The sequence below is a fragment of the Callorhinus ursinus genome, unplaced genomic scaffold (genome assembly GCF_003265705.2).
Source record: "Callorhinus ursinus isolate GAN/ISIS: 27379988/994484 unplaced genomic scaffold, GSC_fseal_2.0 scaffold30, whole genome shotgun sequence".
In the NCBI taxonomy this organism is placed as follows: Eukaryota; Metazoa; Chordata; class Mammalia; order Carnivora; family Otariidae; genus Callorhinus; species Callorhinus ursinus.
The window spans coordinates 8129982-8145294 of NW_027397092.1; the positions used below are offsets into that span (position 1 = coordinate 8129982).

A 15313-nucleotide genomic window follows, 5' to 3' on the forward strand; every position below is an offset into this window, starting at 1 on the left:
GAGGGCGCCTGGGTGGCTCAGTTGGTTAAGCGACTGCCTTCGGGCTCAGGTCATGATCCTGGAGTCCCGGGATCGAGTCCCGCATCGGGCTCCCTGCTTGGCAGGGAGTCTGCTTCTCCCTCTGACCCTCTTCCCACTCGTGCTATCTCTCATTCTCTCTCTCTCAAATAAATAAATAAAAATCTTAAAAAAAAAGAAATGAGCTAGAGACCTTCAAAGAAGCCCAGGGACAAAGGAAAGAAGGGTGACAGACATGTGGGACTTGCTTAGGGAGAGAACTTTATTTCCACCCACAAGAAGTTTGTGGAGAACTTTGTATAGAATATGTCCCATAGACCAAAGGAAGTAGTAAACAATGAAGAAAAAATACAGAGAATAAAAATGTGATAGTGGTTGATGGGTCAGCAGTCAGCCAGGTGATGGTGAGGGTCTGACCACTCAGTGGAAGTAGAAAAGGAGATTGTTCAAGCAAATGGAAATAAAAGTGGGTAAGTTTCATTCAATAAATATTTGTTCATTCTCTGCTTTGTGTCAGGCCCTGAAGCAATGGATTGAGATCAGGAAAATACAAGAAAGTTGTCTAGGATGATGCCCAGAGTTTGGGCTTTGATGACTTCCGATATTGCTGCTTTGTTTAACCGAGATCTTAGAGGGAGATGTAGGTTTGGGGAAAGATGAAATTCTTCGGGGCGTGTTGTCTTTGAGGTACTTTTGGACATCCAACATGAAAATATGAAAACAAGTCAGAACTAGATATTGTATATCATTGTGGAAATGTGAACATGCTCTGTCCCTTCAAACCATGATTGTTCGTGAAAGCAGCTTCAGAGAACAAACAATGAAATTAGTTTGCCGAGGACAAGTCCTGGGTAAAACTAATATCTAAGGTGAAAATGGAAGTTAAGAAGTCCAGTAGATGGAAAGAGTCTCAGTAAAAAGGAGAGATACTTCTGAATGAAAAGAAAGGGAAGGTTGCATGTATTTGGAAATAAAAGACTGAAAGCCCTTTTCTTGGGGAAGCAGGGAAATTAAGCCATCAGGGGGTGATATCAACAGGAAAGTCAAAAGATTGCAGGTCAAGGAAATGATAAGTGTTTAGAAAACAAACAGATGAGTAAGAGGGGTAAAGACTCAAATGAGTCTGGGGGTCCTGGAGCCCAAGGATACTGGAGCTGGAGCTTCCAGAGCACCCACGGGCTGGCAGGGTGAGCCGGTTGGGGACTCGGGAGACAGGAGAGCCCGGCAGGTGCTGAGGGGACAGTCAGGGACTCAGCCAGGAGGGACATGGGGCTGGAAGAGCCCTCACCGCCCCTGCCCCTCCCCACCCTGCTTCCCTGAAGCCAGAGTCCCTGCTTGGCATGGGCAGGACAGTGAGAAGCTAGCCCCTTACCCTGGCTAACGCTGACCCCAAGCCGCTCCTCACCTGGGCAAGATGAGAGTGTCAGGTGTGTTTCACCTCCTGGCCCTCATCTTTGCCCTGGTCGCTGCATGGATCTTTATTCGCAGCTACATCAGCTTCAGCATGAAGACTCTCTGCCCCGCTGGCTGGGTTTGGACTCCGAGGAGATCCAGGTCACAAGGACCAAGGGGGGGCCTCAGCAAGCCCTGCCTGGACAACTTCTTTGCCTTTAAAATCAGCAGTGGAGCTGCTAACGTCATGGGCCCCCACCATGTGCTTCGAAAACCCTGTGATCGTGAGTCCTGTGAAAAACAACGTGGGCAGAGGCCTGAACATTGCCCTGGTGAACGGAACCACAGGAATAGTGCTGACAGGAAATGTCTGGAGTAAAATTCCTTAAAAGAAATCCCAGAGGGCACGCTGGTGCTAGGGGCCTCCCATGATGACCCAGGAACCAAAATGAATGATGAGACCAGGAAGCTCCTCTCCAACTTGGGCAGTTCCTATGCAAAGCAGCTGGGCTTCAGAGATAGCTGGGTCTTAGGGGCCAAAGACCTCAAGGATAAAAGCCCTTTTGAGCAGGCTCCCCACCAGAGGGGAGAGGTTTAGACCAGGGGAGCTGTCCCCGTCTAAGCTCCCTGTGGAGAGGATAAATTTGCATCAAGAGGAGGTCACGGGGGGCGCCTGGGTGGCTCAGTCGTTAAGCGTCTGCCTTCGGCTCAGGTCATGATCCCAGGGTCCTGGGATCGAGTCCCGCATCGGGCTCCCCGCTCAGCGGGAAGCCTGCTTCTCCCTCTCCCCCTCCCCCTGCTTGTGTTCCTGCTCTCGCTGTGTCTCTCTCTGTCAAATAAATAAGTAAAATCTTTAAAAAACAAAAACAAAAACAACTCGAATGAGTCTGGAGATCATGAATTTACAGAGAAGCCAACCAAAGAAAGTATCATTTCTTCAGTCATGAGGAAGCAGGACCTCACACAGATGGTTGGGTTCATTCAGAACTAGGGATTGTTGCCGGGTGTGAGAGAAAGTCAAGGGGAAAGGGATTTCAAAATAAGAATTTAAAAGACTAATGAGACAGGCACAAATTGAGAGATGTAGATGCAATGATAACACTGAAAGAAGAAAGTAGTCAGAGGAAACCTAAGTTTCAAAAATGATATTGTTAGTGTTGTATGGGCATTTTTTCTTTTTTTAGATTTTATTTGAGTGAGAGACAGAGCATGAGCAGGGGAGAGGGGCAGAGGTCTTTGTGGGGTGCCCGGCTGGCTCAGTTAGTAGAGCATGCGACTCTTGGATCTCAGGGCTGTACATTCAAGCCTCATGTTGGGTGTAGAGATTACTTAAAAATAAAATCAACAAATATGTATAAACCAAATTTTATATATAACGATGAGTGGGGAAAAAATAAACTAGCATTGGAAAGGTTAAATGACAAAATAGACTGTTTCTTTGCCCCACATGGCCCCAGTCTCCCAGTCTCTTTCCTGAAAAGATAAACTATTTTTAGCTGTTGTTCTACCGTTTATTTCTAAGTAAAGTGCATTTCCTGCTATTTTTTGAGTTGTCAATTTTAGACATCATCTACTTACCTTTTTTATGGCAAATGGACGTTTAGTTCCCTTCCTCTGCCATCTGACTGCCTCACACCCTCATGCCACCCCCCCTTCAAGTGTAGTTAGGTTAACAATTTCCAGTTAAATCAGTATTTAATACTTGCAATATTGTGCCTATACGAATATTGTTCGTCAAGGAAAGTTGTAGTATATCTAATCATGATTTTCTTTCTTTTTTAAAAAAATAAATTTTTTTGTTTGCTTTGTGGTTTTTTTTGTTTTATTTAAATTCAAGTTAGTTAAAATACAGTGTATTATTAATTTCGGGGTAGAATTTAGTGATTCATCAGTTGCATGTAACACCCAGTGCTCATTACATCAAGTGCCCTCCTTAATGCCCATTCCCCAACGTTACCCCATCCCCCTCCCACCTCCCTAAACTTTATTTTTTTTTTAAAGATTTTATTTATTTATTAGAGAGAGAGAATGAGAGACAGAGAGCACGAGAGGGAAGAGGGTCACAGGGAGAAGCAGACTCCCTGCTGAGCAGGGAGCCCGATGCGGGACTCGATCCCGGGACTCCAGGATCATGACCTGAGCTGAAGGCAGTCGCTTAACCAACTGAGCCACCCAGGCGCCCCTTAAACTTTATTTTTTAGAACAGTATTAGATTTATGGAATTTTGTGAAGATAATATATAGAGAGTTCCCCTCTACTCTCCATCTCCTTCACCCATTAACATCTTCATTAGTATAGTACATTTGTTAATGTATTAATTACATTGTTATTAACTAGAGTCCATACTTTATTCACATTTCTTAGCTTTTGCCTTAAGTGTCCTTTTTCTGTTCCAAGATGCAATCCAGGATGCCACATTACATTTAGTCTTCTTGTCTCCTTCTGTTCCTGTTTGTTGTGACAGCTTCTCAGACTTCCCTTGTTTTCAGTGACTTCCTGCTTTTTTCCTGAGGTAAAACATGCCTTGATTTTTTTCATTTGGTTGGTGCATTTTTTAAAATATATTGCTAATTTTTCACATGTCTTCACATAGTCTCTTAGTCCATTTTCCCCCAAGACCACTCACATCAGGTAATCTAGCCTGACTGTTTTCTGTAAGCAGAGTCTCCTGGGGACTTCTATTTTCTCTGGACCTGTTGTCTTCTTGGATGTCCCCTACTTTTGGCTTTGGAAGTGTCTTTAGCTTTCTCCTGGGGTTTAGTCCCTACGTCCCGGGTCTCATGCCCTCCTCTTTCTTGATTCAGCCCTCATTTTGGTGGATATACAGAGTATCCTGAAAATGGATGCATAGAAGCCATACTTTTGAGACTTCATTTTACCTAATTTTTATCACTTTTAGAGAAAATGACTTTCTCTAAAATTTTGAAGACATTGCCTCATTGTCTTCTAGCTTCCAGTGTTGCTGTTGAGAATTCCAAAGCCATTCTGTTTTCTGATCTTTTGTGTATAAGCTGTTTCCCACCCCCACCCTGCCCACCCTCTGGAGTCTGTAGGATCTTCTTTTATCGCCAGCGTTCTGAAATCTTACAGGGATTTGCTGTTGTGTATGTCTGTTTTCATCCAGTGTGGGTACTTTTAATCTGGAAACATGACATTCAGTTCTGGAAATTTGCTTGAGTTGTTTTGCTCATGATGTCTTCCCTTCTGTATTCGTCTTCTCCTTCTGTAAGACCTATCATGTGGATATTGGATGTCCTGGACTAGGGCCATTGTTTTTCTTATATTCTATCCCTGTTCCTACTCTCTGAATGTACTTTTTTGTTTTCTGGGCCATTCCTATTTGTAAGTCCTGTATCTCTCTGAGGATATTAGTGACAGTTTACTTTTAAAATTATTTTCTTATCTGTGTCTGTTTCCTCAAAATTATTTTCCTATTTTGGTCTCTCTTCCATGTTAGACGGCTTCCTCGGACATCTATTAATTTTTGGATAACTCGGGCGCCTGGGTGGCTCAGTCGTTGGGCGTCTGCCTTCGGCTCGGGTCGTGGTCCTGGGGTCCTGGGATCGAGCCCCACATCGGGCTCCCTGCTCCGTGGGAAGACTACTCTCCCTCTACCACTCCCCCTGCTTATGTTTCCTCTCTCGCTGTCTCTCTCTCTGTCAAATAAATAAATAAAATCTTAAAAAAAATTTTTGGATAACTTCCTGTTTAGCAGTGGGAAGTGAAAGCTGATTAGATGCTCTGAGCATAGTCATGGGACCTGTGAAATTTGAGTGTCACTGAAGAGTGATATCATTGGGCAATTTGTAGGGAACTTCTAATGTGGGTGCTTCCAGATTTTTCCTCTTGGGCTGCTCAGATTTCCCAGAGACTACTTTTCCTGTTTCCTGCCTGGAAGGTAAAGGTATAGCTGAAAGACTCTGTAAGTTTTCAACATTCGTCATTTGATACGTATATCGTCACCAAACCCCAGACCTTAGCTATTTTTTGGTAAAAGTTTTCATGTCCTCAGCCAGGCTATCAACTTCCAATGCAAAGACTCTCTTTTACTCTTTCTTGAGGGCATACCCTCCAGAACAGTGTGGAGGTGGAGGGAGGGGATTAAGGGATTTTCCTGATTGTCAGCTTTCACTCCATCTTCCTTATTTTAGCCAGCTACCTCCCATTCTAGAGGTACCTGCTGTTCCCTCTTCCCTGTTGATGAGTCTTTTGACTTGTGCTGTGTAAATGAGGTTGGTTTTCAGCTTTCCCATTTAAATTTGGCTTTTTCTTGTTTGCTAAAACAGTTACTTCTCATCCATCTGCTTTCTAGCTTACAAAAATCTTGTTGCTGTTCCCTCTCTCCTGTTTTCCCTATTTTTATGGGTTTGAAAAAAAGGAAAAGCTCCTTGTCTTTTATTGGGGCTGGAGGAAGAAGTGAAATTAGTTATGGATGTTCAATTTGCTATCCTAACTCAACAATCTCTACATGGGGTTTTTTAACAGCAACATTGTATTCATGGTATAGATACACTAACATATTTTTTAATCCATAATATGATAGAATTTGTTTCCAATTTTTTGCCATCAAATTCTTGTACATACTTTTCCTGCCCTGCACATAGAGAACTACTTTCAGAAGTGAAATTTCTTTTTTCTTTATTTTTCTTTTCTTTCTTTCTTTTTTTTATTTGTTGTTGTTGTTGTTGTTGTTAAATGCTAAAATAATGCTGGGCTCCTGAGTGTCTCAGTTGGTTAAACATCCGACTCTCGGTTTCAGTTCAGGTCATGATCTCAGGGTCGTGCGATGGAGCCCTACGTCAGGCTTCACACTCAGCAGGGAGTCTGCTTGAGATTCTCCCTCTCCGTCTGCCCTTCCGCTGGCTAATGCGCACTCTCTCTCTGTCTCTAAATATAAATAAATAAAATATTTAAATAAATACTAAAATAATGCTTTATCTTTTAATTTTTTTTAAGTTTTTATTTAAATTCTAGTTAGTTAAAAAAATAAAAATAAATTTTAGTTAGTTAACACAGAAGTGAGGTTTGTAGACTGACTATGTGCCTTTAGAACTGTAATAGCTCCTGTCAGCTTGTCTTTCAGAGACTTAACAGTTTACGGACTTACCAATAGTACTTATTTCCCCACATCCTTGCCAATACTGGAATAACCTTTGAAATTTTTGCCAGTCTAAAAGTTGCAAAGTGATACCTCATTATTTAATTTGCATTGCCTCGATTACCACTGGATTTGAGCATCTCTTCTCAGTTACGGGGTAGCTAGCCTCCACAATGGCTCCATTTAATTCCTGCCTCCTGAGACTTAAGCCATTGTGTAGTCCCCTCCCACATGGAATAAAGTCAACCTGGGTAACCAGTAGCATATTACAGAAACGATGGAGTATGACTTCTGAGGGTAAGCGATAGAAAATCATGGTGACCTCTGCCCTGAGCTCTTGTGGATTTCTTGCCTTGGGGGAAGCCAGCCTCCATGTCTTCAGGACATTTAGAGGGGCTGATAGGGAGGTCCACGTGGTCAGGAGCAGAGGTCTCCTGCCAACAACCAATGTTAACTTGCCAGGCATGTGAGTGAACCAACTTGTGGCCCAGGAAGTAGACTCTAAAGATGACTGAGCCTTTGTGGACATTTTGACAGTAGCCTAAGCAGCTCCAAGATTCCTGACCCACAGAAACTGTGGGAGAGAATAAGTGTTTATCGCTTTAAGCAGCTAAATTTGGGGGTAATTTGTTATGTGTTCATAGATAATTAATGCAGACTTTTGGGTCCATTTGCAATCTTCTGGGAAATGCCTATTCAAACTGTGTCCATTTCCTATTCTGCCATTTAAAAAATTATGTATTCTTAACATATAAAATACACATTAATCCTTTGTTATACATGTTGAAATATCTTTCTCATTTTATTAAATGTTTTCTAAACTTTGCGGTCTTTGGTTTACATTGCAGTTGACCTTTGAATAACATGGGTTTGAACTGTGCAAGTCCACTTATATGTGGATTTTTTTTTTATAAATACAGTATAGTACTGTATGTATATTTTCTTTTATGATTTTAACGACATTTTCTTTTCTGTAGCTTACTTTATTATAGGAATACAGTATATAATACATCTAACATACCAAGTGTGTGTTAACTGAAGGTTTGTGTTCTGGGTAAGCCTTCTGGTAATAGTAAGCTATTAGTAAAGTTTTGGGGGAGTCAAAAGTTATACATGGATTTTCAACTGCAAGGGAGGGGTCAGTGCCCCTAACCCCACTTCTATTCAAGGGTCAAGTGTAATTTTAAATCCTTATATAGTCTAAAATATCTTTCCATTAATGCCTTTGACATTTTGTATATTGTAATAAGAAGACTTTGTCCACATTAAGGTTTTATAGCTTTGGTTCTTCATAGAGATTTTTACTATATATGGAATTCATTTTTAAAACCTATTTTATTTTTCTTTCAAATGGATAGCCAGTTATCCATAAACTATATATTATACTTTTTATTTAAACACCATTTATTTTTAACATATAATAAAATTTTACAATTTAAACATTTATGAAAACTATGTAAACACCATATATTTAATTTTTTTTTTTAACCCCCATGAGTTTGAAATAACACTGTTGTTCCATATTATGTCACCATATATTCAGGGTTATGTTTCTGGACTACTTGGTTCCTTTGATCATTTGTCTCATTCTGTTCCAGGATCACACTGATTTCATTACAGACTGTTCCTGACTTACCATGGTTTAACTCAAGATTTTTTGACCTTATGATGGTGCGAAAGCGATATGAATTCAGTAGAAACTATTCTTCGAATTTTGAATTTGCATCTTCTCTCAGGCTAGGGATGTGCAGTCCAATACTGTTGGGTGATGCTGGGCAGCTGCAGGCAATCACAAGGGTAAACAACTGTTATACTTACAACAATCTTTTTTTTTTTACATTCAGTACAGTATTCAATAAATTACATGAGATATTCAACACTTGATTATAAAATAGGCTTTGTGTTTGATGATTTTGCCCAAATGGAGACTAACAGAAGTGTTCTGAGCATGTCTGAGGTTGGCTAGGCTAAGCCACGATGTTCAGTAGGTTAGGTTTATTAAATGCATTTTTAACTTGATGCTATTTTCAGCTTCCAATGGGTTTATCAGGACATAACCCCATCGTAAATCAAGGAAGATCTGTACTATGGCTTTATATGTTTTGATGTCGTATAAATTAACTTATCCCCTCAATCATTTTTCTTCTTGTTCAAACTTGACCTATTCATTCTTTAAATGAATTTTAGAATCTGCTTGCCACTTTCTTAACTTGTTGGGGTTTTAATTGTATTAACTTAATAAATCATGTTGGTGAAAACTCATATCTTTAAAATAAAAAATTGATTCTTCCCATTCAGGAAGATGATATAACTATTTTCAGATCTTCTTTTACATCCTTTAATAAAGTTTTTTAGGTTTCTTCACAAGGTCTTGAATGTTTGTTGTAAAGTTTATCCTTAGACATTATCAGTTTTAAATACTGTTATTAATGAAATCTTTTGGTTTTCCCTATGTTATTTTTTAACTGATTAATGTTGGTGTGTAAGAAAGCTATTTTATAGGAAATCTTTTGAGTAGTATACATTGATTTAGTATATGGCACCTTACAAAACTCTTTTATTAATTCTAATCATTTTTTAGTTGACTCAGTTCTATGTAGATCATTTCATCTACAGCCTTAGTTTTCTGTCTTCCTACCCAATATCTGTACCTCTTAAGCAAAAGTCTTCACAGGTGAGGGCCTCCAGCAAAATTTGAAAGAATAGTTGTGATAAAGGGGAGGCTCAGTTGGCTAAGCATCAGACTCTTGATTTTGACTCAGGTCATGATCTCAGGGTGGTGAGATGGAGCCCGCATTGGGCTTAGCACAGAGTCTGCTTGAGAGTCCCTCTCCCTCTGCCCCTGCCCCCTGCTCATGCTCAATCTCTATCTCTAGTAAATAAATAAATAAATAAATAAATAAATAAATAAAATCTTTAAAAAAAAAAGTTGTAATGAAATTATTGGCACTGTTAGGACACTCCCTTATATGACGCTGAGTAGGAATATTTGCTGTGGGATTATGGTAGCTAAACTTTATTAACTTAAAAATGTTTCTTGCTATCCCTAGCCTGCTAAGAATTACTAGGAAGAATAACATTGAAATAATATCAATCCCACTTATGGCTGAGCTGATAAACCCTCCAGAACACACCCACATATTGAGAGATATGTAGATTTTCGGCAAGGCAAAATTAAATTATACACTGCTATTAGTAGAATACAACAAATAATGTTAATATTCATATTAATGCATTGTTATATATTATATAATTACATATTATATAATATATATTATAAATATTATATACTATATTTATATTACAATTATATCATATATATTATATGATATAATTATATATTATATAATAATGTAATTAATATTAATATTAGTAGACTCCAAAAATTAGTAGAATACGACAAATAGGCTTCACTTGGACCATCTGTCAGATTTTTTTTTAAGATTTTATTTATTTATTCATAAGAGGCAGAGAGAGAGGCAGAGGGAGAAGCAGGCTCCCCGCTGAGCAGGGAGCCCGATGCAGGACTCCATCCCAGGACCCTGGGATCATGACCTGAGCCGAAGGCAGACGCTTAACCATCTGAGCCACCCAGGCACCCCGACCATCTGTCAGATTTTCATGGATCCACACATTTCTGCCTTTTAAGTTCAACAGGTAAATAGGTGAGCCATGCCAGACAAAAAGGTATATGCCAGGCTACTAGCAAGCTTTGGGGAAAGGAAGGTATAGAAAACATTTTAAAAGCTAGATCAGCAGTCTCTAGCGCGAGGACTTTATGATTACATAGTCCTGGGTTACATTACCCACTGAGACTTTTTTTTTTTTTAAAGATTTTATGTTTAAGTAATCTCTGTACCAACGTGGGGCTCAAACCCTGAGGCCGAGGTCAAGAGTCACATGCTCTACAGACTGAGCCAGCCAGCACTCCTACAAACTGAGACTTAAACAAGTTGTTTCAACCAATCTGGAAATTGTTTCGGTCTTCTGCCATCAGCAGCCATTATTATTTTGTTTTATTTATTTATTTTTTAAACTTTAAGACTCACAATTTTTTTTTATTAATTTTTTTTTTTTAGTAACCTCTACACCCAGTGTGAGACTCAAACTGATGACACGGAGATCAAGAGGTGTATGCTCTTCTGACTGAACCAGCCAGGAGCCTCATCATTATTATTTTAAAAACAATATTCAGAAACACTCATTCTTAGTCTTTAAAGTCCTACTGCACATAACACTTCCTCATGGGGTTATTAAAAAGCTTAGTACTGAGACATGGTATGTAACAGTATCTGCTACAGTACCTGCTGCATTCTACTCTATTTGTAAAGATTGAATATTTAAATGCTTCTATAAGGGCACCTGGGTGGCTCAGTCCTTAAGAGTCTGCCTTCGGCTCAGGTCATGATCCCGGGGTACTGGATCGAGTCCTGCATAGGGCACCCTGCTTGGCAGGAAGCCTGCTTCTCCCTCTCCCACTCCCCCTGCTTGTGTTCCTGCTCTCGCTATCTCTCTGTCAAATAAATAAATAAAATCTTTAAAAAAAATAAATAAATGCTTCTATAAAGCTTTCAAGAACAATGTGCCAGGCAACAGGCCAAGCAGGGGATAAAAAAAAAACTTTTTTTTTTTTTTTTTAAGCTACACACCCTAACACCTCCTGGGTCATGCAGATAAATAAATCACACAGTACATTGTGATAGTCACCAGAGGCTTAAGAGAACCACAAGCCAGGCTCTGAACTCAGACAGCATGGTGTCCTTAGAGCTGTTTCCTAGTGAGATGGTGCTGACCCGCAGAAGAGGAAGGGTGGTCTGGTCACAGCACAGCTTTCTGCCGAGGCACGGAGTTCTTGAGTGGCAGATCCTGGAGTTGCAAGTGTGTGGGCGAGGAGGATGGTCTTCAGAGGAGGCTAAGGCAGAAGGCTCCACAGGTCCCCATCAGGTAAGTTCTTGAAGGGCTTGATTCTTCCTCTTCTCCATGACTTAGGGGCTCAGCATCAACTTTAGAGTCTACCAAGTTGCAATGCCCCCTGGCCTCAAGAGCACACTGATTTAGAAGCCTCTGTGCGCCTGCAGCCCCAAAGCTCACTGCCCGAGGTCACTTTGCAGTGACCAGTCACTCCAAGTGAAACAAGTCACCTCCAAGTTTCTATTCTCCATGCTCTGACCTAAGGAAGAAACTCGGAGTTTACGAAGGTAACCTGATAATCAAGTTTCCTTAAGTGGATCACTTCATCTTTTAGATACTTTCAGGTTATTTGGTCCTGGCCCAACAGGCAAATTCCGGCCCTCACCTTTCTTTTCTTTCTTTTTTTCTTTTTCGTGTGTGTTTGTGTGTGTGTGTGTGTTTTCTCTTACGGTTAAAACACGCAAACAGCTACTCATTTTAAAACTGGAGCAAGAAGCCAGAGTGTGTGTCTCCGTGACCCGCTGACGTTCGGGTTCTATATGATAATACCATTCCCAGCTTTGTCTGCTGAGAACGAGACGTTGACCTTGGACTCAAGGGGAAATACAAAAGTCTTGGTAAAAGTTGGGAGGGTTCACTGCTGTGAATGCCAACCGAGAGTTAAGACGAAAATGCAAACATCGGGAACAGCATCAAGGACCTCCCCTGCTTTTCAGCTCCACGCCGCCCTGCAATCGCTCAGAGCAGTGTCTGGCGAAATGCAAACGCAGCGCCAGCCAGCGCCCGAAGGGCAGGGAGCGCCCGGGTGCGGCCCGGTCCCCGGCGCCTGGCGCGGAGGCGCGCACACCCCTTTTCTGCAGACTCACAGGTTTTCAGGCCCCGCCTCCTCCGGGCCCAGCTCCGCTCCGCCGCCCTGTGGGCCCGGACCCAGGTCCCCGGAGCCCCGCGCCCTCCGCCGCCCAGCCCCCGGCCCCCGGCTCCCGGCTCCCGCCCCGAGCCCCCGGGAGCGCGGCGCGCGGCGGGGGCGGAGGCGGCTCCCGGGCCCGGCGGCTCAGCGTCCGGGTCCCGGGGGCGCAGGGCAGGGAGGCGGGGCGCTCGGCCGGGGGCGGAGCTGCGGCCGCGAGCCCGCCCCCCGCTCGCCCTCCGCCGGCCGGCTGGCGCGGCCATGGAGGTCTACATCCCGTCCTTTCGCTACGAGGAGAGCGACCTGGAGCGGGGATACACGGTAGGCGCGGGTCGCGGCCGGACGGGGCCCCCGAGGCGGGACCGCGGCTGCTGAGCGGCGGAGGTGCCCCCGGCCGTCGCCAGCCCTGCGCGGGGGGGGGGTCCCCCTGGCTGCCCTCCCTTCCCCCGCGCCCCGGGGCCTGAGGCTGGGCTGCGCCCCGGCGCGGTTGTCAGGGAGACGCCCCCCCAGCCCCCCCAGGCTCGGCGGCTGCGGGCGCCCGGGGCTCCTCCGGTTCGCTCCCTTCCCCCTCCCGGCCGCGCTCCCGGCCTCGGGGCTGGAGCGGCGGGAGTCAAGCCCTCGCTCGCGGCGCTCGCCATTCTCCCCGCCGCCCGCCCTCTGCAGCCCGGGGTGGGCTGCGTTCGCGTCTGGCACAGCTGCCCGCTCTGCCCAGACCCGAGCGGCTGCGCGGCGCGTCGATGTTGGCTTCCAAGTTCTGTGCGATTCATTCAGATGGGAAGCATGCTAATTAAAAAAAATCATCATTTGTAGCGCTTTATTAGCCAGAGTGAACACGGGCGTTGCTTTCAGATGGCTTCCAAAGTTATTCTTTTTCGCCTAGTTCTGGTGGGCCATGAAGTGGCATAATCAGGTACTTACTGCGCACCTGTTCCCTCCCGAAGCCTGATCCCTGAGAACTGAGAAACGGGGCTCCTGATCTCGAGAGTGGCAGAATGGGTCGGGAGGGTGAAGACCCGGGCCTGGGACCTTTGGACGAGTTTAGTTAAGTAAACTGTAGGTGGTGGATTTCCCAACGAACTTAGACACCTTCTTCTAGACGGGCTTTGCCGGAGGGAGAAATGCCTCCCGCTCGCTCGACCTTGGAAGAATTTACATCCAGTTGTTAAAGAGCAGGTAGGCAGAGGAGATTGCAGAGGGCAATCTGAAAGGACTGATATATTATTCATTTCTAACTCACTCACTTGCTAAACACCAGTTACAGTAATTTGGCAGAGTATTTTAACCTTCCTCTCCTCTAAATATTCTTGGGTTTTGGTGACAAGCGATTTGGGACCTACTGTGTTTTCATAGGGAGGATTAAATCTCCCTCTCAAGGGAGTTTTTAGAATTAAGAGTAGTGATTGAAAAAAAAAAATCCAGGGAGTATGTGGGTTTTTAGGATTAAGTAGACCTCTGGGTTCAAGTGTTCAAGTGTCCCAAAAGAAGTACTGAGTGCCTTCCCTTGGGGAGGAAACTTGCGGGGAAGGTGGGGGGGCATCTGAGGTCTGTTTGGCCATTATTTATATAAATAAGCCTTCCCAATGAATTAATATTTGGTTAAATATTCTGCATCTTCCTTAAAAAAAAAGAAGGAAGGAGAAATTGAACTTAAATTTGAACCTGTGCAAGGCCTTTTCCTTAAAGCCTTGAAACCTTGCTTGTCTTTCATTAGTCAAGGTATCACACACACACACACTCCACCCCGCCCCCCATCAGCAGTCATGGAGGTATCTCTCTCTCTCTCTCACACACATACACACACACCCATCAGTAGTCATGGAGGGCCTGCCATCTGTGGGGCATTCTTTGGGATCTGAAGATTATAGCCTGCTTGTTTGGTCTTTTGATGTGTTTAGATGAAGGTGGTCTCAGTATTCCAAACTAAAAGTTACTTACCTCCCCAAATAAGGAATTTGAAGTAGATCCAAATTTGAAGTAGATCAAAATTAATGGCTTTTTGACCATTACTGATTTTCTTCTCTTACAGGATCTGTGTTTTCCCATATCTTTTGATTATTCGTATTACGACCAGGCATGTGCCAGGTTGTGACTTAAATTGATTTGGAAGGAGCTCTTTTCTTGGCAAACGTGGCAGTTTGGAGATTGCTTATATGATGAGAGTTTGTGTGCTTTTTAAAAGCTTGCTTTTTAAAAAAAATCCTAACTCATTTAGATTTGATAACCATATTGTTAAGATACCTCTGCAAGTGATTTTTTTCCTATGTGAGTCAATGAAGCAGATACTGGATACTTCTTTCCCTCTGAGCAGCTAGCTGTTTCATAATTGCACAGAAGACTATACTTTCAGGGATCATTTCTATAGTTTGTTATAATTGCACAGCAGTTATTAATTTAGGAAATATTAACTGATTGCCTGCTTGGTGTCTCTATTCTAGGTCCTGGGAATTTAGCAGTGAATAACATTTCATCTTTTAAAAAACCCTCAGAATTTAAAAACATAATCTCGGTTTCCTGAAATAATGTATACTTCAGAGTAAAAAGCATTTTTTTTACTTAAGAATATTTAAGGAATATTGCATTCAAATAAATTCGGTGATTGGAGGTTTATAGTAAAGAAGTGTGGTTCTTCCTTGCTTCTAGTCCCATGCCCTGGAAACATAAAATGTGGGGGTGCTTTCTTAGAGACTTTTCTGTATGCCATGAAAACATATGTTTTTTTCTTAGAATAAATTGTAAGAATTTGACTATAACTGTCATCCTACAACATGAGTATCTTTCTGTACTGATATGGATAGGTCTGTCTCCTAGCTACTGGCAAGGGGATCTTCCTCCTAAGGAACACGTCATCATTTGTTTACCCAGATCTCTTGTTGATGGCCGCTGACATTTGCTTCTAATTTTTAGCAACTGTGTCAGATGTTGAAATGAGACATCCCTGTACATCGCTTTTTTTTTTATGCCTCCTGCTAGGATTTTTGTAGAGTCTTAAC

General features: G+C 42.7%; 1 protein-coding gene, 1 long non-coding RNA gene and 1 pseudogene across 7 annotated transcripts in view; 2 read left to right on the plus strand and 1 right to left on the minus strand.

The window, feature by feature from the left end:
• The first annotated feature begins 247 nt into the window (after positions 1 to 247).
• Positions 248 to 2073, plus strand: LOC112815136 (protein FAM3D pseudogene; annotated as a pseudogene).
• A 4023-nt stretch (positions 2074 to 6096) lies between these two features.
• Positions 6097 to 11355, minus strand: LOC141370281 (uncharacterized). Its single transcript, XR_012374188.1, has 3 exons — positions 11216 to 11355; positions 8145 to 8287; positions 6097 to 6297 (listed from the first exon to the last, which is right to left on the minus strand). It is a non-coding gene; the product is annotated as an uncharacterized lncRNA (long non-coding RNA).
• Positions 10129 to 15313, plus strand: part of SNX24 (sorting nexin 24) — a 155283-nt gene continuing 150098 nt past the window's right edge. For 2 of the 6 annotated variants that reach the window (XM_025860918.2, XM_025860917.2), the window contains exon 1: positions 12527 to 12644. In XM_025860918.2, the coding sequence (XP_025716703.1) occupies positions 12585 to 12644 (60 nt within the window). In that variant the 5' untranslated portion in view covers positions 12527 to 12584. Of the gene's footprint in view, positions 11453 to 12526; positions 12645 to 15313 lie in introns of those variants that run through there. The other 4 variants (XM_073878582.1, XR_012374187.1, XM_073878581.1 and 1 more) reach the window with 4 other exon arrangements.